The sequence below is a fragment of the Stomoxys calcitrans genome, chromosome 3 (genome assembly GCF_963082655.1).
Source record: "Stomoxys calcitrans chromosome 3, idStoCalc2.1, whole genome shotgun sequence".
Lineage (NCBI taxonomy): Eukaryota > Metazoa > Arthropoda > Insecta > Diptera > Muscidae > Stomoxys > Stomoxys calcitrans.
Window position 1 is genome coordinate 92,729,396 of NC_081554.1, and position 23,733 is coordinate 92,753,128.

Genomic DNA, 23,733 nt, shown 5'->3' on the forward strand with positions numbered 1-23,733 from the left:
TCTAAAGAGCATAAGAAAAAATTTAATAAAATCTAATTGGATCAAGAAAATATGAATACCAAAATTTCCAACGTTATACTAATTTTTATATCAGAGTTTTATCTCCTGGCAATGCAACTGCAGGTGAGTTGCAATCCATAATCGACCCAAAAATGGTTTTTACACGTTAATAAATAAAAAGATTATTCTACAGTGCTTGAAATTAAAAATAAATTGTTTATTCGTGGTATTTCACAACTTCTAGCTTTTTTGTGGTGGTTTAATTATTTGTTTACACAAATCTTGCAATTACCGGCATCAATTGGTAAAAGTTGTCACACATAATAAAAATTTTTATTTTGGTTGCGTTGTCAGACTACCACTCATCCATAATCGACTCATAAGTTTACGGCGACAAGCTAAGTACTTTTGACAGCAGGTGCAATTTTATGTCAAAGTCATTAAAATCCACTTTTCTTGACTAAATTGCCATAAATTATTAAGAAAATAATTTTTTTGTTGTAAAAACATAGTGGCTAAGGAATTAAAAAATTTTTTAAATTTAAAAATTAATCACGAAAAACTTTTTCTTAAATAAAGAGGACGATAAGAAGTTTCGGTTGAATTACAAGCTGTGTCCGATAGACTGGCTCCAAGGAAGATATACTCTGCTTGTATCAGCATGTCGTAGGATGGAGGGACACAAAGGTTATTTTCATTCCAAAAGTAGGAAAACCTTACCGTACGAAAACGGAAGATTTTCGTCCTTTTAGTCTGTCAACCTTCAAGCTGAAGACTTTTAAGAGGTTGATAGAAACATATCTCAGGACAAAGATCCCTAGATATCGCCTGCCTTGACAACAGCATGCACATGGTTAGGGCAAGTCCACTGAAACAACCCTTCACGACCTAGTCGGCTACATAGAGGGTTATTGCGGTGTCAAATGCTACTATTGTAGCATTTCTTGACATTGAAGGTGCTTTCAATAATATAAAACCGACGTCAACCATGAAGCTGGAGTTTCTAGGCATCAACACTACCATAAGAAAGTTTATTAATAACTTACTTACTGCAAGATACATTACGGCAGGCTTGGGATTTGTAGATCTAAAAAGATGGGTCAACAGATGAACACCTTCAGGCGGTGTACTGATTCGTCTACTTTGGAATATGGCCATTAAAAATATATTATTGTCTTTAAAAAAAAATGTGACCGCGTATGCTGATGACTTGGCTATTGCGGTTAGGGGAAAGTTTCCCAGCACTCTTTGAGATATTTTCAAGAAGCTCTATGTGCGAAAGCGAAGTAGGCTACGGAAAGTGGTCTAGTAAATTCGTGTAAGATAGAAATAATTCTTTTCGCCACGAGATACAAGTTACCTACAGTGGCACCTGTCTCCTTGGGTAGAGAGAATGTTCCATTTACGGAAAGCGTAAAACACCTGAGGTGTTTGCTTCGAGTCCGACATTTTGGAAAGTGCAGGAAAGCAACTCTTGCCCTATACATCTGCTAGAGAGTTATTGGCAACAGCTGAGTTTTTTAATTGCATGTCATGCACTGGGTACATACTGCAGTTGTTAGACTTATAATGTTATATGGCGTTGTGGTCTGGTAGACGACGCTTCAAAAGTCCACCTACTCTTCAATACACAGCCAGATCCAAAGGAAGGCCTTTTTTGTGCATCACAGCCGCACTGAGGAATTTAATTTTACATCTAATGCCTCTGAATATTGTGGCTAGAAAAAAATGCTGCAACCACTGCCGTGAGGCTAAGGGAGCCTCCCCTTTTACCCTAAAATGCCCGATGTTCCAGGCAGTGTGGATTCTACATTGTCTGAGCCGCATTTTGATAGAAAGTACTGTACTAACATCCCGAACAGAACCCATTGAAACAGACGATATCCCTCTGAAAATAGAAGTTACATAGACTTCTATACGGATGGTTCCAAACTAGACGACCAGAGGTGGGCTTTAGGGTGTACTCAGAAGAACTTGGAAGGTTACCCGACCACTGCAATGTGTATTAAGCGGAGATCCTTGCAATTATAAAAGTGGTGGAATGACGAAGATATAATGTCATAACGACGACTGGCTAAGGGAACATTCCCTTTGGTCATGGGGTGCCTACGGACACTGTTATTCTTGATACAATAACTGACGTTCCAGGCAGTTCGGTTTCTACATTGCCTGAGCCACTTTTTGATAAAAAGTACTGTACCACTATTCCTGATAGAACCGATTGGAACAACGATATACCTGGCAATAGAAGTTACATAGACTTCCATACGGATGGTTCCAAACTAGACGAACAGGTGGACTTTGGGGTGTACTCAGAAGAATCTGGAAGGTGATCCGACCACTGCCGTGTGTATCAGAAGGAGATCCTTGTAATTAAAGAAGTGGTGGAATGGTTAACATATAATTTCATAACGACGACTGGCATAAATATCTTTTCAGACAGTTAGGGAGCCATTAGATCCCTGGAGAACGTATTTCTGAATTCAAAGACCGTACTCGACTGTCGCAGATCTCTCATCGAGATGCTGAACAATTCAAAATTCACCCGTTCTGGGTGCCGGACCACAGAGATATGCTAGGGAATCTATAGCGGACGAGCCAGCGATACTAGGAACTACCTTACACATACCAGGGAACTGGAATCTGTTATATGTAAGCTCAGTCTTCAGGATCAGGCACGGGGGGCAACGAATGAAAGATTGTAACAAAGGGGGGTTGTGAGAATTTCAACATGATGTGACCTAATCTAGACTTGAAGATGTCTACCGCTTTGTTATCGCTGGCTAGAAAAGACGTCTCAGTCATAGTTTACGTCATTACAGGTCAGACAATGACCTGACAATGTCGGAAAACATGCTGACGAACTAAAGGTTCCCAATAAAGACTTAACCGAAGCTGTTAGTACGACGAGGAGGAAGAGACTATAGAACATCTGCTGTTTGTGTATCCCGCAATGGCCGTCAGAAGGAGTTCTACTTGAGGTTCTAATTTCTTTGAGAACTTGTTTAATTTAGCAGATGAGAATATTCGCAAGTTGTTAGGCTTTCAAAATGATTCGGATGGTTCAACGGTAGGAACTATAAGACATATTCCTTCTCCTGTTCCTGTGATATCACAACGGACGAAAACGTCAAGTGCATCTGATGGCAATAATTTGGTTATTTGTAAATTGACATATAAACTAAACAATTTTCTTATAACGAGATTATTAATGAATCTTACAAAAATCGGTTCATATTAACATATAACTCCCCTGTATGTGTTTCGACCCATTTTTACCTCTGGAGCCTTTGTAAGCGCATTTATCATCTGAACTTCATCAAATTTTGCAATATGTCTTCTATGATATCTATTGGGTTGCCCAAAAAGTAATTGCGGATTTTTTAAAAGAAAGTAAATGCATTTTTTTTACACTTTTTTCTTAAGCAAGCTAAAAGTAACAGCTGATAACTGACAGAAGAAAGAATGCAATTACAGAGTCACAAGCTGTGAAAAAATTTGTCAACGCCGACTATATGAAAAATCCGCAATTACTTTTTGGGCAACCCAATACTATGTGTATGGTTGAAATCGGATCCGATTTTAACTAATATTGCAATAATATGGTCATTTGTTCACCGATCCCCACAAAATTTGGCACATTTAGAGAACCCATTTTTACTTTTTAATTACCGATCTCAAGATTTGGCACAAAGTTTTCTTTTACCACTAGTACTATGTCATGATGAAATTGGATCAGACTAGGATATAACTTCCAATATATTTATCGTCCGGGTTTTCACTTATAAGGATTTTTTTATCTGCATATCTCTGTTCCCATCATATATGCATTGCCCGATTTTCCCTTATAATGCCGTAGTAACTGCAGCACCTTTCTGAACACCTCCGCCAAATCCCAATTCCACGGCAGCCGGTTGTACGTACCGGATTGATCAGATGAAGTTTTCTTCGGCAAGGGCAGCCGCTACAACAATAACAACTTCCGCCAAAGCCCATCAAAATTGGTGAAGATTTAGATAAAGCCATCATATAATGATATGGCCTAAATTAATCTTACATTGTAGGTGTAAAGCATTATTTCCCTTACTATCTCATACTTTCTCTTGTACATTTACAAATATAAGAACAAAAGGTACAAAGGGTACGATATTAGTAATAATTTGTTTCAAAACTTCTTTGATAAAAACCAATTTCCTATAAAAAATAGAAATAACTATCATACTAGGTCAATGTGCAGTTTTGATGTAAGCGACATATCACGGTCACGCAAAAATGTAAATAATCCTTAAATGGCCCCTACACCTCATCTCATAACGGTTCATGGTACAGGTTTGATATTTGGAGAGGATATGTAATTCGATATCATCTATCGATATGCATCAAAAAATTAAAATCGAAAATATGTCGGATCATTTTCGCGGGAATGGTTCGATATACATTGGAGATTTATCTAAATCTGAACCGATTTCAACCAATTTCAGTCTCTAGACCTCAAAAATCATCCGTGTCATCATGCGATCTGTAGTTTAATTTTACATGATTGTGCAACCGCCAATTTGGTGAGAACTAGCTTTCTAGAGTGCCCGCGAAAAACTTTGTAAGCGACATAAAGCCTCTTTATACAACAAATATAGAGCAAATGTTTTAAATATATTTTAAAAAAGTTTTAGTAGCCGTCAAATACATAATTTTAATGACCAACCATGAATATATCAAAAGTAATTCAATTACAACCATCTCGCAGAAAGGGCTCAATATATTATCATGTGGGATTTTTAGTCAATAAGAAAACCGCAACGAAATTCTCTGACCACTTCTTCATAAGGGGCAGATGCACCTCTGGCAAAAATTTCGTTTCCATGAGAAATGCATTTACATATCCTAATCGAAATTTACGGTTTCGATACCGTTACCGAAAATTTCGCTTGCAGGTACTCAGCTCAAATCAAATTTTCTTTGCGTAACAGGGTGACATAAGAGGCATTGGAGAAATTTTTTCTTGCAACTGGAAATTACGATGTATATTTTGATCATTTCATGCAACATGAAATAAAATGTTTTGAAATTAAAAACAATTAATTTCAGTAAATATATGCACTTTATTAGCCAAAAATGATACAAAATTGGGCATAATTATAAATCCATGTTTGTCGCCATCTTTTAGTCTACACAACCATTATAAAATGGTGACATAAAAATGGCGACATAAATAATGTCTTGGATGCAACCGAAAATTTGTTTGAGGTGCGTACTGCACTTATAAGTGAATTATGAAAGTCCTTGGTCGAATGGCCAATAGATTTAGGGGATAGAAAATCTGCAGCAAATAACATATATGTGTGTATACATCTTGTGTCGTAGAAGGAGACAATGAATTAGTCCGCTAATTTAAATGGTGAAGGGTATAATATTGATTCGACATGTTTGTAGATTCATACAAACATATATACATATGTTTATTTTTTAGTAGGGGCTATTGTTTGTATTTGTTGTTATATGTAAAGTAATTCAAATCCAAATTTTACTACAAAAAGTATTTAAATGTCAATAGATACAAATAAATTACTTAAAAAATAACTTAAGGCAACTATGGGGTGGGTATGAAGTTTTAAATGCTTAAATATTTATTTTTACATACAAACAAAAAATATATATAGAAAATAATGATAGCATTTCTTGATTATTAAATGGATCAGTTTAGAAATAGGGTAATTTAAATGAAGTGTATTACTATAACATTTGAGAAGGTATAAGAGAAAGAAGATATATATTCATTTTGTAATTTGTATCTTCTTTTTGTTCGTGGATATTAGTGTTTAGTTAGTCTTTTACGTTTTAATTAATCGATACACAAACATATTACTGCTGTGATTTGTGTTATGTAATGATATGTGATTAGGTTTTGATAAAAGCGGTTTAAGCTACAAGTCAGAGAAATAAATTCGTTCTTTTGGAACACATTGTATTTGAGACGATAGATATACAGTAACTATAAAACGTCTGCCTTCTCAAGTTTTCTAATAATGCTTGTATGTATTTAAAGTTGAAATGGAACCCGATAGGTCTATTGTTATCTATTGCGCATTGTTTCAATTGATTTTTTTAAATGAATTCATTAGATGTTAAATCCTTTGAAGGAAAACTTTATTAGCTTCAACTTATCTCATGTAAATCGAAGTCGTCATTGCACTCCTCAAATTGATTGACAATTGCCACATAATTTCCTCGTAGAAATGTGAACTGAAAAATTTCTTGTTAACTTTTTCTGAATAAAGACATTTTTGTAAAACAAATATACAGCGCCGCACATAAGTATTGGCACAACCATCAATTTTGAACTTGACCGCTATTTTCAGCCCTGTCTCCCAATCTACTCAAAAAAATATTTTTCCGATAGAACACATGTTGTTACTAACTAATGCAGAAATTTTTACTCCACATTTTTTTAACTTTTTTTATATTTTATTTAACAAAAAATAACGCGATTTCATCGCACATTGGCACTTTTACATGTTCTGCTATATTTTTTCCTAATTTTTGCTAGTTGGCAACTCTTTTTGCAAAAATATTGGGTCCTAAAATTGTCTACCGCGTTGCTTTGTTCGTTGCAATGGGTTCCCAAAATTATCTACCGTGTTGTTTTACCGTTCATTTAAGATTTTTGTTAAAAGAAACGATTGTGTCTGAGCGAAAAATTGTAATGCACCTCCACAGCCAAGGAAAATCGTTTGCTGTGATCGGCCAAATGATGGACAGAAGCCGTTTCATAATTCGAAGCATCGTCGACAGGTTTGAAGGAGAATCAATTTCACAAAACGCAAAACGCTCTGGGTGCCCCCGAGTTTTGAATGACCGGAAGCGTCAGAAGATAGTGCGAGATATTCAAAAGGACCCTAAAAAAACATCAACACAATTAACAGCTGAAGTTTAAGAGGAGACGAGAAAGAAAATGCATCCTATGACGGTCAAAAGAGTGCTCCATGAGGCCGATTACAGTGCCCGAGTTGTTAGACGTAAGCAACTTTTTTCTTTAAAGAACAGCTTCTGGGACCAAGTGCTATTCTCGGATGAGAGTAAGTACAACTCTTTCCAGTCTGTTGGCCGCTCTACTGTATGGAGAAAGCCCAATACGGCCTATTGAAAAAAATCTTGCACCTACAGTCAAACACGGTGGAAGAGGAGTTATGGTATGGGTTTGCATGTCATCTGCGGGGGTCGGTGAGCTGGTCTTCATAGATGGCATTATGGACAAAACTGTATATTTAAATATTTTAAAGGAAAATGTAAAAAAAAAAGCGCGGACAAACTGAATCTACCGAGGTCATTTACATTTCAACAGGATAATGATTCCAAACATTCTGCTCATGATGTGCGTATGTGGCAAATAATGAATTTCGCACATGTCCTGGCACATACTCCGCAATCTCCAGACCTCAACCCCATTAAGCATTTGTGGGAGGAACTGGATAGACGCGTAAACAGGCGGCACATTTCCAATAAGTCCGAACTTAAGCAGGCACTTATAGAAGAATGGCAAAAAATAGGGGAGGAAACTACGAAAAAATTTGTGCATTTCATGCCAAACAATTTGGACGCAGTGATCAATCAAAACGGCCTGCCAACAAAGTTTTTTGGAATAAAAATTTCAGCATTAGTTAAGTAACAACATGGGTTCTTTCGCAAAAATATATTTTTTGAGTAGACTGGGAGACGGGGCTGAAAAATAGCGGTCAAGTTAAAAATTGATGGTTGTGTCAATACTTATGTGTGGCACTGTACATATTTCTAATAAGTCCGAACTTAAGCAGGCACTTATAGAAGAATGGCCAAAAATAGGGGAGGAAACTACGAAAAAATTTGTGCATTTCATGCCAAACCATTTGGAAGCAGTGATCAATTAAAACGGCCTGCCAACAAAGTTTTTTGGTATAAAAATTTCAGCATTAGTTAAGTAACAACATGGGTTCTTTCGCAAAAATATATTTTTTGAGTAGACTGGGAGACGGGGCTGAAGAATAGCGGTCAAATTAAAAATTGATGGCTGTGCCAATACTTATGTGTGGCACTGCCCATATTTCCACCTAGGCTGGAACTTTGAGATCTGATCTGTTTGGTGTTCATTGCTGTCACGAGAAGCTTAGCTGTGAGCTACGGGGCGCGTCAACAGGTTGTGGTTGCTCCATACGGAGTAGCTGCAACGGTAGCGTGGACAATCAGCGGTATCGAGCGGAGAGTCCCAGTGAAAGGCCGGGCGGCACCGGCTCTTACACAAACACTGAGTGCCTATGATGTTCGATATGACAAGGCGAGTTATTGGCGCCTTTAAATAACCAATGGTCACCCGGTTACCGCGGCGATCGGTCCTTTGGACCGAAACAAGCTTGCTCACCTACAGGAGCTTGACGAGGATCGCCACCTCCACATGAAAATGTGGCTACAAGAACAACATATTTCCATATAGGGATTTTTAATTATTTTAATTATTTATCATTATTGAATATCTGTCGTCTCAAACAACGCAGTAGGTAATATCCAATTTTATACATAACGATGATGATGATAGGTAGTGGTGGTTTACCAAAAATTGTTGCGGTGATTTGATAAGGTATTAAAGGATTTTCAATTAGCAGGCACAATGAATAAATTACATAATAATGACATGATAATTACTCATCATCTTTAGTTATAATACATATACAAATTCGTTTAAGGAACTTCATTTTTTAATTTTAATTATAAATTACCAAGTCTTTCGTGGCGTATGTGATCAAAAATGTTTAAGGTATCTGCATCATTAAAGTCTCCTTCCAAAATCAGACAAACTCATGCAATGGTAATTTTATTTTATAAACTGTTCTAAAGTTTACAAAAATATTTTAGTGTAATCTTTAAAGGAGCTTTTAGTACTCCTGATTCAAAAAAAAGTTTTTTTTTGATTATACAGGCAAACACATACTTAAAAATATTTAGGACAGTGACAGTGAATGGTGTATTGGAATTGAAAGCTTTACACCATCCGGTGTTCGTTTTCAAAGTAAGTTTTTATTAAGTTGATTTATCATTGTCGTTATGATTTCCAATCTCCCTTGAACACAAAGCAGTGCTGAGTCGCTGCCGTTGGTTGAGGGGATACTAACAGAGGGAAAGATAATCCGTGAGGTTAATTTGTTTGAGCCTTAGAAATTGATCGGAGGGATTTTCTCTCTGTGGCTCTTTGTTATCAATTGGATGGCTCTCTTGCAAATGTATATGGCAAGAGATGAATTTCTTTTTCTCTCCAAAATGTTTGATTTAATGTTCAATTTCGACTTTTTCTATTGAACTTCGAATTAAACATTTGGGAAAGCCATTGGCAAAAGTTTAGCAGCGTTTAAACAGTGTTTTATGCACTTGGTATAACTGCGGTTGTCAGTCCTATAATGCTATATAATGTTGTGGTCTGGTGGACGGCGCTTCAAAAGTCCATCAACTATTCTGTTCATCGAATTGACGAACGAATCGAGTGGCAAAAAGAAAAAAAAAATACTAGTCTAGGCAGTAAGTTCTTTCTATCATATTTGAATTGAATCGGAAAAATTTTTTAAACCCAACGGCACCAATTGAAGAAAAAATTTCAATCACATTTTGTATATAAAATTTTGTAAGATTCATATAGAAAAATTATTGTATCAATTAAGTTTTTAATTGAAAATTTCCCAAATTTCAATCACGATCGTAATTGAAAAACAGTTATTTAAAAAAAATTATTGAATCAATTGATTTTTTAAATGAAAATGACAAATGCTTCCATCGCGATCGCAATTGAAAAAAAGTTCCAATTCAATTAAAAAAATTATTGATTCAATAATTTTTTTTTAATTTAAAACTTCCTAAATATCAATATCAAGTTTTTCAAATTTTCAATTATTTTTTTAATTGAATCCGAACTTTTTTCAATTACGATCGTGATTGAAATTTTTGATATTGAATCAGTTAAAAAATTAATTGATTCAATAATTTTTTTTAATTGAATGTGAATTTTTTTTTATTGCAATCGTAATTGAAATGTTTAAAATTTAAATAAAAAAAATTAGTGTATTAATTAAACAATTATATGTATAAAAAGTGATTGGAAATTGAATCTTTTTTAATTAAACAGACAAACTTTTTTGTCACTCAAATTGTTCGCCAATTTAATAAAAACAGCTGATTTTATAGAAGGAAAACAGCAGTCTTCATTGAACTGGCGAACAAATCGAGTGTCAAAAAGAAAAAATAACCATACAACTAGCCAGTAAATTCTTTCTATAATTTTTTAATAGAATCGGAAACTTTTTTAGACCCAACATAGCCTTCCGCTTTTGAAAACATCTAGCCGCTCAAAATTTTGATAAATACTCTTTATATGTAGAAGATAACTCTTCCCCACAAACCGTCCTACGACTACCCTAAATGCATACCGGCTTCTTTAAAATCGATGCCTTTAGCATACTGTCTTCCTACTCTTCCTTTAATAATTCGGAAAACAATATTTTCCGTTTCATTTTTGGAAAAACCCCCGAAAGTGTTTTGTTTCTAAGGAGTGATCATGGACCCAAACATAAACCTTAAATTCGTGTTCCAGGAGTTTTACATATGTGAACCATTTTGCATTGAAATCGAGGGAGCGTCCTATACAGCGATTTTCGCAAAAAAATTAATATAACATTTGAATATTTCAATTAAAATTTGTAATTGATCTAATTAAAAACTTTATTGGATATTTCGAAAATTGTAATCATTTTGTAATTAGATCAATTAAAAAAATAATTGAAAATGTTTAAATTTTTTCAATAATTTTTTTTAAAAACTTTGATTGATATTATCGTTTTCTTGATTGAAGCAGTTTCAATTTAAAAATTAATCGTATTAATTAATTTTGTGATCGAAACCGATTTTTGTTTTTTTCTGTGTATGCTTATGACGTTATCTTTGCGTATAGCTGTCGCTTTCGCTCCACCATCACGGATCTCCTTTAAGGTGCTCTGTGGAAGGTGTGGTGGTCAAACGGTTATGGCTACTTGGAATTTGAAAACTTAAATTTTTTCGTGGTGGTTGTATTTAGCTTTGAAGAGAAAAAGTTTCGCAAAACATATTTTACAATTTGGAATTGTTTGTTGTTGTGAAAAACAAAAATATACTAAAATTGCTCGCGGAGGTCCACGGACCTACTTGGTTCGAAAAACTACAATAACTGCATGTTGGTTGATCGCGTTTTACAACCTTCTCGACCCATTTTAGACATTTACATGTACATATGTATTGACAGTATAGTAATAACTAAATCGAACTAAACATATTGGGTTGCCTAAAAAGTAATTGCGGATTTTTTAAAAGAAAGTAAATGCATTTTTAATAAAACTTAGAATGAACTTTAATCAAATATATAATTGCCATTTTGTTCGATAACCTTTTGCCATCTTCCTGGCAAATTTAGTATTCCACGCTCGTAGAACTTCTGGCCTTTATCTGCAAAAAACTGAACCAAGTGCGATTTTATAGCCTCATCATTGCCGAAAGTTTTACCATTTAAGGAGTTCTGCAAAGATCGAAATAAATGGTAGTTTGATGGTGCAAGGTCAGGGCTATATGGTGGATTCATCAAATTTCCCAGCCAAGCTCACTCAGTTTTTGCCGAGTGACCAAAGATGTGTGCGGTCTAGCGTTGTCCTGGTGGAATATGACACCTTTACGATTGACCAATTCTGGTCGCTTCTCCTTGATGGCTGTATTCAATTTGTCCAATTGTTGACAGTAAATATCCGAATTAATCGTTTGGTTCCTTGGAAGCAGCTCAAAATATACCACACCCTTCCAATCCCACCAAACAGACAGCATAACCTTCTTTTGGTGGATATCAGCCTTTGAAGTGGTTTGAGCTGGTTCACCATGCTTGGACCATGATCGTTTTCGACTAACGTTGTTGTAAACAATCCATTTTTCATCTCCAGTTACGATTCGTTTTAAAAACGGATCGAATTCATTGCGTTTAAGGTGCATATCACAAGCGTTGATTCGGTTTGTTAAATGAATTTATTTCAATACATGTGGTACCCATATTAAAATTAACGCCAAACAAACAAATGTAAACAAAATTTCGCGCACTTTTTTTCTAAACAAGCTAAAAGTAACAGCTGATAACTGACAGAAGAAAGAATGCAATTACAGAGTCACAAGCCGTTGAAAAAAATTGTCAACGCCAACTATATTACTACTATATTACCGACAATTACTTTTTGGGCAACCCAATAGCTATATCTAATCAGGAAGTGATTCTAAGCTAATCGGTATAACTATCGATGTGTCCAGGTCTCCTCTTTCTTAGCGCTGCAAACAAATACACAAGTTATAATTTTCTGTACCACAGTGGTGGTGTAGGGTATAGAAATGTGTTTTGGTATGGAACCAAAAAAATTTGATTGCTATTCGGAACTATTCCGAAAGCAGAATAGAATACCAACTCTTACACGGTAAGTAGGAGATTTCTTATGACATGTTAAATTTAGGACATTTAGAATTGTGCATGACGTGTGATACAAATGCAACTAACATATGAAAATCACTTTTCAAAATAGCACATGTAATTTTTTGGTTTATAGCGTGCCTTTTGACAAATATATAAAGAAATCAGTTGTTTTTGTTGTCAGTCGAATGTACGCAACACCAAATTAAATTGTTTTTACAAATTTATGATTTAACCACCTTTCTCGCAACTTTAACAATTTTTTCGCATAAAAAATTAGATTTGCTCACATTTTTATGTGATGTCATACGAAAATAGCCCACAGGTGTGATAGCAAAAATTATTGACTATTTTGACAAACATTTTAAATTACATGTGAATACAAAAAGTAGCATGTCATAGGACAACTACATACCATGTAATAGCAGATTTACATGAAAAATTTTAAAGCGATTGCATCACAGGAAGGCCTAGTAGTCTAAAGAGGGTTAAGTGTATTGTGCCCCACAATCATAGGATAATGAAGTACTCATCTTGCCATATCAATTGTATTACCTGGAAATAAAACATTGCATTCCTTTAATGAATATTTTGAAATAAGCCTTTTAAAGCTCCTAAAGCCTTAAAAAATTTCCTATTTCTCACATATTTACGATATGAAGTTCTCTTGGACCACCAAAATCTCTCCCAAATTTGTTACATGTAGTACTAATATGACCCCCAACCAACGTTGGTCAGAATAGGTGAAAAGATAGATTGGCTTAGTTGACTCTTATCTCAATGAAGACATGAAGAGAGAATGGAACGGTAGAGCTAAAAAAGAATAATGTTTTGTTAAAGTATAAATTTTATGTTAGACAATGGTTTGAGTGGTTTATGTGCCCATCTAAGAAGATAAAAAACGAATTATTTCCAATTCCAACGCCATTGATATCACTGTCTCACTTACCTAAAGCCACAACGCTTGTCATTTGCTTTGTATTTTCTTCTATTTACACTAAAAGTTTTGTTCCAATATTTTATAGATATTGACTTATACACAAAAAACAAAAACAATACTCTAAAACATTTCATCTTCATTGTCATCGGCTAGCAAGTCTTCGAGAGATTCATAAATATTTACCAATAAGTGACCATATTTCCAACTTTGTTGTGAGGCATAGACTGGTGCAAAGTATTTATCCGTAAAACGGCGAACTTTGAGTAACTTCGTTTTACCATCGTTCAAGTAGACTCCCGTTGATATCAGCTGCTGTATGTAGTTGACATCAATGTGCAATGAATGTTTCTTATCAGTCGGAAATGCTATGGCATTTTGGTGAATTGACTTGGTTGTTGTCGCGTTGGTATTAGACAGCGAACTTTGCAGCAATTGCAATTCATTGATAATTTCATCCGGCTGCTGGCAGTATTTACAAAACCAACCACCGAAATGATTGAGATCACCCATCACCAGAGTTTGTCGAGATGCTGCGTTATTGGACGCATGATTGCGCCGCAATTGTGAGGGATCTGAGTTGGAGTTATCGATGAGCTGAAAGGAGCTTATCGATCCTTGCAACTTGGTAAGATCTGGATGTTGCCAGTAAAAACCGTAGACTATAAATTTCGCACGAAATTCAATCAATGGCATATTGAAACTGTAGTATTTTAAGAAATTCAAAGCCCTGTGGCCCAGTATGGTTTTATCATCGCTGTAAATGAATAGGTCGGTGGGCTTTATGGCATTGCTTGGAAGTTGGTGTTGGCGAAATAAACGATACACTTCGGCCGAGGAACAATTTGTGAGCGCCACTAACTTGCAATGGTATATCATATAATTGTGATTGGGTAAGTTTTGTCTCAGTCTATACTTCAGAATTTTCAGCTCCTTCATATTTACAGGATTACGTTTGTAGTAAATTATAAAATAGTCCACAACCGTCATGACGGCTTGTATCTGCAATTCCATCAGGTCCATACTAAAAAATGGGCCTTCAATCATGTAGACCAAACGGTGGGATTCGTCTTGTGCGGGATTTTGTAATTTAAAAGGCATTTTGGCAGTCATCAAAGCTCGCCAAATTATTTCTGGTTGGCCACAATCCTGCCCGTGCCAATCGGGCAGACAATCACAAACATCTGGCCAAATGCCAGGATCGTCGTCTCGTTGCGGCCTTGTTTCTTTGGTAGTACCTTCCTTGAAACACCAAGTAGATGGCTCGCCGAACATGACTTTTTCGGCGTCGGTAAGATTGTACGCTATCTGTTGCAGCTCGAAATCTTGTTGAAATTTTAAATCCCTCGAAGGCCATTGAAAATTTCGACTGTCCTGTGTTTTTCCAACTGTCTCACCATTGGTTTTTTCTCCAACATCTTTTTTGGACTCTGGAGACTTGATAAAATTAATACGACTAGGTTCTAAGTGTTTTGCAGCCGCTCGTCCTGTACTTTCTTTAAGACTGTCACTCAAACCTAACTGCAGTAGCCAAAAACACAAAATAAATCCGAACTGTATAAGCAGTATGGACCACAGAAATAACCGTTTTATCCTTTTCGAGGTAAATGTCTGTTGCTGCTGTAGACCTCCCACCGCGACAATGGTCAGAGGCTGCTTGATTAATTGCATTGTATCTTTGGATGATTGCTGTCCATCTGTATCACACCCATTCTGATATTGAGTGTTACTGAAACGAAGATGCATCTAGTCTGTATATTGTCGGGTGAAATTTAGTGAAATTTCATTTCCATCAATTTTTTTTTATGTAATATAACGTTCTACTTTGTTTTTTTTTTTTTCCAGCACACACCCATGTAGCAGTCGTAACGAAGAAAATTTTTCACTTTTTTACATCCCGTTTATATCTTTCTTTAGACTATTTCGATTCTTTTCGTTTGAGGGTTTTTATATGCGTCTTTGTAGTTGTTGTATCAGCCTTACTCTGTGTTCATTTTGGTATTCGTTGTTGTACATTCTCCATCTGAGTGTCATATGATATCGATGGATATGGGGATGGGGTTGGTGGATGGTTGATGGTGGATGGCAGTCAGCAGTGAGCAGTGGTGGTGGTGTCAGTGTTCTGCGACTGTCATTAGCAGCTGGGGGTCAATTTCATATGTGACAGAGCACTAGTTCATAAGTTGTCTGTGGGTGGTATATCTGTTGTGAACAGCTGAAAAGTCTTTTAAAAACCAGCTGATATTCACTTCCCTTAGCGAATATTGTTTTTGTTTGTTATTCTTTCAACGAGCATTCGTAACAAATTTCCACACAAAACTTCATAACAACTGCAAGCGCAATATGTATTACAGTGGTTCAAACCCAAACCAACATGCTTCAAGGCGAATAAAAGCCACTTGGCAGGTTTTAACGAAAAAAGGGGCTTGCATTTAAGATACTCATCAAAATGTATCTCTTAGGACATGAAATGATCAAAATGGTATTATATGCAACTTATATAGACTATAGTACATCTTATGTAAATGTATGTGCAGCACTGGCAGGATTTCATTTCTTTGAGAGGCCCGGTACGTGATAGCTATAACAGTTTGGGCATATTGAGAGGCCTGGACGCACCGGCAAGGTGAGCTATTGGCGCCTTTAAATGATCAATGTTTAAATAAGCAATGTTCTCGCGGCGATTGACCTGACCCAGATCTAGTTCCAGAAATCTTGACCCTTCTTTTGGGACGATAACCAGTAAGATCAGTTAGTTTCTACCGTAATGCATACAGCGCAGATATCAGGGAAATTATTGCCTAACTTCGACCGAAACGAGTTAAGTTTGCTTCACCATCCGAGTCTAAATTAAACAAGAGAAGTTCTGCTCTTCTTAGGCAGGTCTTTCTCGTCATCAGCGAAATCTGGCGTTCGTCCACTAAGGGCTATATTCGGTCGATACTGCATCCAGATGGATGTCCTGCAAAACAGGTGTGTACGGATCGCGTTTTTATACATACAAATGTTCTTCTTCTCAGTATGCTTAGAAGTGGCTTTTATCACGCTGAGTTGGTTGTTTTCAAAGCGATCGGTTCTATGCAACGGAACGACCTGCCCCTACACCGAGGCTGGCAGGCGAGGGATCGCAACCCCGCTCACGCAATTATCAACTATGTGCACACCCATTTGAGATATTTAAAAATTAAACCCATTTTGAAAACATCGAATCATGACACATTACGACGATATTCATAGGAGAATGTTTACCTATACGTAAACATTCTCCCATGTTGTCTTTAATGTTGATTTATAAATTACCAACTAAGATATCGAAGTTTCAGTATATTTGGAGAAACTCTGCCTCTCCTTGATATGCGCCCAAATCTTAAAAGGCTTTATCATGCATGCATTACAGGGTAATGACACATTTTACATCTAACTCTCAATAAACTGCTATGAATTTATTTTAATATGTTAAAGTTTCTTTAAAAATTCGATAAACTTCAATACTGATAAGATAGGCTTGCTTATCTGCAACATATATATGTATAAATACTTACTTGTTATACTTCCAAAGAGCCAACGTTACCGCGAAGAAAGGCAACATCAAATAAATGCTAAACTTGTGCCCGGCAACTTGATGGCCTAGGCATAATTCAACGGCATTGAAAATAAGTATAGAAGCGGCAATAACTAAAGATTGGCCGACTTCCAAACCATTAATACCAGCCAAAATGTTAATTGCATTTGTGCAAAAAACTGCCAGCATTCCCATATAAATGTAATAAAGAATTCCTTTAAAAAGCAAATAATTCATAAGAAAAGGATTGCAACAAAGTGCAACTAAAATTCACTCACCAATATCTAATGAGTATCCAACTAATCCTCTTACGAATCTAGGCATAATTATGGTTGTCGAGTTATAATTCACATAATATACCATTAGTAGGGGCAAGGTGGCTATAGTCGGAAGTAAAAGTTTGTGGCGCCACCTCAGGTCTAGCACATCATCAGCAAAGCCCAACAGAATCATGCAACAAATTGACAGCAGAGCGACAATCAGCTCCACAAACTCCTCATGTGGAAACGTCACCGGCTTACTCCCAGTCTTAGCGTCCATGGCAGCAGCTTCCTCCAGCGTAAAAGGCACAGGTATAAACAAAAACATTGCCACCAAAAAGACACAACCCACTAAGACTCCCAATGACTCAGGACTACAAAATAGATACAATGCATTACTATCAGTTCAATATATCATAGCGCTTACGTGTATTTACATTTTGTTTTGGTCCCGCTTGCACAAATCTTTCCCAAAAAGGTTTGCCTTGATAAACATTTCTCGGAACCGCGGTATTATGCGTATGGCCATAATATAAGCTCCCGCCGATATTAGGCCATTTAGGATCATCGTTAGATATGTCATCGCAGCAATTGATCCAGCTAATTGAATTAGAATAACACCATTGGTGGAAAAATAAAATCAATCGCCGATTAGAATGCCACAACAAAGCAAGAGGAAGAATGTGATAATTAAAATCAGCTGAGGAAAGCCGGTATAATTTGTCACAATAAGTGTGTTCGCGAAGTTGTTCGAGTATTTAATTTGCGACAAGAAAAAAGCAAGAAAGTACTAATGCACTTGAATAAAATATAGTGAATGTTATTAATATTCTGTTTTTACGCAGGGTAGTCTGCTGACTTCTCACTAGGAATTGTGGTCGTTATCGTTTAAAAAATTAGTCGTGAAAAACATAGGTTTTCAACGGTGGAAAACGAAAATAGTACCAGCCATAAGGCGGATATAGAAAGGTGGTCTCTGTAAAAAGTCTGGTGGCTGTTAACAGTCGGGCAGATTTGGGTATTAAGATCCAGATTTTTGTTTGAATTCTCTTTCTTATTATCTTTCTCGCATATTCTATGTTCGCGTACGCACACTTTCTGCACACGCATACACATGTTTTTGTGTTGGCAAGATTTCACCATATGGTTCTTATGTGGTTGTTTACAAATGAGACAACCTTTAAAATAATTCAAACATGCACAACAAAAAAATCTTCCCCTCACGAAACTACCGTGAGTGGCAACACATGTTTTTGTGTTGGCAAGATTTCACCATATGGTTTTTATGTGGTTGTACAAATGAGACAACCTTTAAAATAATTCAAACATGCACAACAACAAAAATCTACCCCTTACGAAACTACCGTGAGTGGCAAATACCGTAAATTAAAATGTCAAAGTGGTTCTAGAAATAAACTTTGTTTCACAACTTATCTTCTTCAAATGTCCTATATATTTGCATTTTCATTATTATAACATTGTTTTGTTGCTTATGTGTGGAATATCGGATCAAATAGAACATCTTTCTAAGATATTAGAAAAAAATCACAGCTTTTTTATCAAGCATTTGACATTTAGATTTACTGTAAAAACAAAAGAAAAATAAAGCAAAAATTGTACGTAACTATTCGCTTGATCTCACCTTATAAGTACATCCAGTTAGCACAACAACAAATTTCTACCCCCAACGGTACTACCTTGATTGGCAAATCTTAAAGTGGTTTCATAAATAAATGTTTTTTTTTTATAATTTATCTTCTTCAATTATCTGCAATGGATGGTGACCAAGGCGGATTAAATAAGGTGGTCTCACGTGAATAGCTGTTAACAGCCGGCCAGGTTTGACGGTATTAAGATGTCAAGTTTTTGTTTGCAGTCTCTTGATGTTATCTTCTTTCTCGCAAATTTTCTGCTCATTTACGCACACGTATACACACACGCACACAAATTTATTTGTGTGTGTTGGCAAAACGTCTATCAGCTTGATGGCGGATTGCACCATATGATTTGTGTTTGTTGTACAAATGAGACCATGATTGTTTCGCCATGCCCTATAAGCAGAGTACTACTTTTTAGCCTATTTTTCTCTCCAACTTTTCGCCGGCGTTTTTTGATAAGGTATTTGACAGCATTCCGCTTGTAAAGCTGAACAGAATACAATGCTTAAGTTTTGGCAGTGTTTGGAAGTCAGTAGTAGGCTTGAGGCAGTTGTTTTTGTACAGCGAAACTGTGAGTGAGTGGCAGACCATATATTTTGCATTCTACACTGCATTCGATTTGGCAATACTGTTTTACTTTTTGTTTGTATATTTGTTATTGTAATTCGGAGGGTGCATTGATTTTGAGATTTTCAGTTTATCTACATTTAATTTATTTACCAAAATAGCCGAATCGACCACACGCCAGAATGGATATATCAGTTAATGTGCCAGCTGTCCAATTTGAGTCTAACAAGGAGTTTCAAACAAAAGGTATCCTGAACGATGGGGACAGTGGATTTCTCCGCTATAGGCACAAATTTGTCCAGCCCAAAGGCAATACACAGGCAAATCGTGAGATATTAACCACGTTATTGTCCACCAGTGGCGACAACAGCAGTGATTTCGTAGAAAAATTAATAGCCGAAGATATATCGTATAGAGATTTGGCCTCATTAACACAAGAAGATCTCGAGCTAATGGGTTTCAACAAACGGAAGCAGCAAGAACTGTTATCTTTTTTCGCACAATTGCCCAATCAGGATCCTTCATATGCACAGTAAGTAACAATGATATGAAAAGTTGATAGAACTGCTATTTATTGTTTGTTTCTATTAAAGGATTTGTCAACTAAAAGAAGCCTATGCATACAATCGTAAAATCGTTAGCAATGCCAATCACCATTTGGAGACAATGCGCTCTGCTTTGGCAGCAACTAATTACAAATTGCAAATAATGCCCCCAGTTGATGTTATAGTTGGTGAGAAGTACTTTGCAAGCCGCTTTGTTTTGGAGGCCTTGAATGAATTGTATAGCGCCACCGATGATGTGGAAAAAGAAATGGAGGAAATAGAGCAGGTCTGTTGAAATTAATTTATATGCTTACGAAGTATTAGTTCCTAGTTCAGTCTATGCATTGAGGTTTATAGTTGTTGTAATAGCCACATATTTGCTTGAGGAGGTGGCGATCCTCGTCAAACTGCTGAAGGTGATCAAGCTCGTTTTGTTCCATAGGACCTGTCGCCACGGGAATGTGATGGCCATTGATTATTAAAGACACCAATAACTCGCCTTGTCATATCGAGCTCTATAGGTACTCAATATTTAAAAAAGTGTCGGTACTGCCCGGCGTCTCACTGAGACTATGCACTCAATATAGCTGGTTGTCCGCGACTGCATTTACAGCTACTTCGTGTAGAACATTCCATTATCCGTAACCTTTGGACGCGCCCGGTAGCACTCAACTGAGCTTCTCATGATAATGATTAACCCTACAGAAATCGGAGTTCAAGGTTCAGGCCTTTTATGGTGCTCATAGTTATTCCGTACCAGGATTATTAATGATATGGTTAGAGACCAGCGTAACGAAAGCATTTTGGTCTATGACACTAATCGCTAGGACTGTTACTCTTCGACCATCAATACATTTTTCAGCGGTGAAGCTGACGACATTTCTGAACGCCTAGGTTCAAATCCTGGCAAGAACATCAGTGGTGGTTTCCCCTCCTAGTGCTGGCGACACTTATACAGAAGAGGTTCCTTATCATTGAGCTTAAACTTGTATCGCACAGCACTCATTGAGATGAGAGATGTATACCCGCTGTTCCTTAACGGTCAAATGTGCAGAATTTGCTTTTCCACAGATAATATCGCTACGATCTCATCATGTAATTCGGACTGAGATGTATCTCGTCCAATAACAAAATTCCAGCAGAAGTATCAAAGGAAAACAACTTTGAATGTTGCTTGAAAAGTGGTTTATTTATATTTTCTAACTATAAACATAATAACTCTGGAATAAAGGACCTATTGTTGTTGTGCTTAAATGAATAAAACTATAACATTGGTCTTACGAGTATCAAATATTAAATCCAAAACAACTCATTTTATCAACTCATTCGAACAAATCTAAACCGAATTGTTAATAAAACACACCCTGTTGCAGTCTTACTTTTGCAATTTTTGTTGCCTATTTTATTTTAATGAGCGATGGCAGACCTTGATACTGACCAATGTATCCTTGGTTATTGGCTATTATTTTAAAAAATTCACTAGTAATTCAACAAATTTTGCGGGTTGCTCAAAATGCACCAGGTGACCTGCATCCAGCCAATGAATATTGGAATTAGGAAATATTTTCTGTATCTGTGGCCAACTATCAGGGTGTACAAAATTTGATTTGTTGCCACATATAAACATCATGGGTCCCACGTAAGGTTGCAAACCGGCAATGTGATTTGTGAATTCCGAAAACAATCTTAAGTTATTGTAGAGTGAGTCGACATTTGCCGCCCACTTGAATGTTCCGTCCGGGTTTTTTCTCAAATTGAGAAGAATAAAATCGACAGTCTCGTTGGAGGGTATTGCTTTCTTCATTTCGACTTCAGCATATTTGCGTCCTTCGGCCATTGAGAGTTCTGATGGGACTCGTAAGTTTTTCATTGCCCCAAATATTTGTTCCATTGCCTCAAAGTCTCTGGGAAGCTCCAAAGGTGATATGTCAACAATGATGCCACTTTCAACCAGTTCGGGATATTTCAACGCCATGTACATCATGGTTCTGCCACCCATACTATGTCCCATTATAGATGCTTTATCGATATTCAGCTGTTGCATAAGATGAACTACGTCTGCAGCCATCTCGATGGAGCTGTGTTCGCCTGTATGTGGAGAATCACCATGATTGCGGGCGTCCACAGTTATAATTTTACGATTTGTCTTTGCCTCCAAAGCTCGACCAACTGCTCTCCAATTTTGCTTCAGCCCAAAAAGTCCATGCATTATAATCAATGGGGGCCGTGAGTCATCTGTATTGGTACCCTGGAAAACGTTGTAGGCCATTTTAACGGGTTGTACATTGTGAGTATATCCTCGACGGCCATTTAACTGGACTAAAGGATATATCAACCTTCTTCCGCAACACAACATAATATTGGTCACAAATAAACACTAAAACCTGATGACTACTAGGGTTGCCAAGTTACAATTGATAAAAATATAGACTTTTTAAAACATTTATTGTTTACTTCTTTTACAGATGATTTTAAAGAAAAATCAGCAAAATAGTACCGCTATAAAAGCGCATAGAAAACCGCAAAATAAAATTTGGAGGACTTCGTATTTCCTTTGGAGTTCCATAACATCATTAGGAATTTGTATTGCCTTATATTACTGGAAACTTAGAAAATAACTGGAAGTTTATGTTACACAAGAAATACCACTTTTCAAAGAAAAAGGCTGTATGTATTATATGGATCTAATATTTTTTTTATTGATTTTTGATAGTATGAAAGTAGTATATAAGTTTTAGTTTGGTTGTTACGAAATGAAATGTTATACTATGAAAAAATGACTTGATGCTTACAAATTCCCCGTTGAAGTACAAAATAAAACGCATTTGCGTATATATTTAGTAGTTAATATTTTGATGTTAAAAATATGTTTAAAATGCATTGAAAATAATACATGGTATAAGGAGACTTAAAGTGCTATCAGATTATAGGTATGTGCTCGTCTTATGATATGTCAAATTTTGTATTTGTTAAAGTTACACACATCATGTGATACGAATGAAACTAACATAAAATAGCTCCTATTAGTTTTTCGATTAAAGCGTGACATATTCCTTCGGACAAAGCATAAAATAAATTGTTTTCTCACAACTTTAACAATTTGCATAAAAATCAAAATCATTTTTAGGTTATGCCATACTAAAATAACATATACAAGTTTGACAGCAAAAATGATGAATCGTATCTAAATTGACAATTTTAACATACAAACGTGATGAATCGCAAGAGTGACATGTCATTGGACAATTACATGTACTGTGGCAGCACCCTTAGCAATGGTAAGTATTTTTTTTTTCGAATTAAAATACAAAAAGTTTATTAAGGGTTACTCAAAGTTTATATGCATAGTTCTACACAAAAATTGATTTATTGATGTTGTTTTTGTAGCCACATTGGTATGCGGAGGAAGCGATCCTCGTCAAGCTCATATAGGTGAACAAACTCGTTCCGGTTCATAGGACCGATCGCCGCAGGAACATTATGATAATTTGTTGCAGCCACCCCGTATACGGATCATTTAATTATTCGCAACCTGTCGACTAGGAATCCCAAAATCGACTTTTGTATCTAAAAAGTCAAATTCGGCTTTCAATGAATAAAAAGTCAAATAATCGATTTTTAAGGCGCAAGAAAGCTGCACAGAGATACAAGTTTGGCTTTGCCTATGATGCTGCAAGGTAATTTCCAATTTTACGATCCATTGCACTTTGGTTTACTCTCGTT

The 23,733-nt window shown here is 36.2% G+C and overlaps 4 protein-coding genes across 7 annotated transcripts in view; 1 reads left to right on the forward strand and 3 right to left on the reverse strand.

The window, feature by feature from the left end:
* LOC106084087 (UDP-N-acetylglucosamine--dolichyl-phosphate N-acetylglucosaminephosphotransferase) overlaps positions 1-17,915 on the reverse strand; it is a 34,933-nt gene extending 17,018 nt beyond the window's left edge. Inside the window, exons 1-3 of the mRNA XM_013247552.2 lie at positions 17,678-17,915; positions 17,259-17,614; positions 16,961-17,195 (exon numbers count right to left, since the gene is read on the reverse strand). Coding sequence (XP_013103006.1) covers positions 16,961-17,195; positions 17,259-17,614; positions 17,678-17,823 — 737 coding nt within the window. The 5' untranslated portion in view covers positions 17,824-17,915. The remainder of the gene's footprint in view (positions 1-16,960; positions 17,196-17,258; positions 17,615-17,677) is intronic.
* Positions 97-22,860, forward strand: LOC106084093 (uncharacterized). Its single transcript, XM_013247563.2, has 4 exons — positions 97-123; positions 19,627-19,997; positions 20,059-20,296; positions 22,476-22,860. Exons 1-4 carry the CDS (start codon positions 112-114, stop codon positions 22,626-22,628), a joined length of 774 nt encoding a protein of 257 aa, XP_013103017.2. The 5' UTR covers positions 97-111; the 3' UTR covers positions 22,629-22,860.
* LOC106084086 (beta-1,4-mannosyl-glycoprotein 4-beta-N-acetylglucosaminyltransferase) lies at positions 9,689-16,854 on the reverse strand. 4 transcript variants are annotated; one of them, XR_009397613.1, is made up of 2 exons: positions 13,431-16,853; positions 9,689-13,367 (listed from the first exon to the last, which is right to left on the reverse strand). XR_009397613.1 is itself a non-coding variant. In XM_059364794.1 (2 exons), the coding sequence occupies exons 1-2, from the start codon at positions 15,162-15,164 to the stop codon at positions 13,259-13,261; spliced, it is 1,596 nt and encodes a 531-aa protein (XP_059220777.1). In that variant the 5' UTR covers positions 15,165-16,854; the 3' UTR covers positions 9,689-13,258. The 4 variants fall into 4 exon arrangements, 1 of the variants encoding a protein (XP_059220777.1); XR_009397614.1 differs by having other exon boundaries at positions 9,689-13,036; positions 13,127-16,853; XR_009397612.1 differs by having other exon boundaries at positions 9,689-13,058; positions 13,127-16,853.
* Positions 21,179-22,426, reverse strand: LOC106084092 (protein ABHD11). Its single transcript, XM_013247562.2, has one exon. The coding sequence runs from the start codon at positions 22,364-22,366 to the stop codon at positions 21,473-21,475; it is 894 nt and encodes a 297-aa protein (XP_013103016.2). The 5' UTR covers positions 22,367-22,426; the 3' UTR covers positions 21,179-21,472.
* Positions 22,861-23,733: the final 873 nt, after the last annotated feature.

Coding starts and splice junctions, on each gene's coding strand:
- LOC106084093 (XM_013247563.2), top strand. Junction 19,998..20,058: donor CAGGATCCTTCATATGCACA/GTAAGTAACAAT, acceptor TTTCTATTAAAG/GATTTGTCAACTAAAAGAAG. Junction 20,297..22,475: donor AAATGGAGGAAATAGAGCAG/GTCTGTTGAAAT, acceptor CTTCTTTTACAG/ATGATTTTAAAGAAAAATCA.
- LOC106084086 (XM_059364794.1), bottom strand. CDS start 15,164: ATGCATCTTCGTTTCAGTAACACTCAATATCAGAATGGGTGTGATACA. Junction 13,295..13,604: donor GGAAATATGGTCACTTATTG/GTAAATATTTAT, acceptor ATTCTTTTTTAG/CTCTACCGTTCCATTCTCTC.
- LOC106084092 (XM_013247562.2), bottom strand. CDS start 22,366: ATGTTGTGTTGCGGAAGAAGGTTGATATATCCTTTAGTCCAGTTAAAT.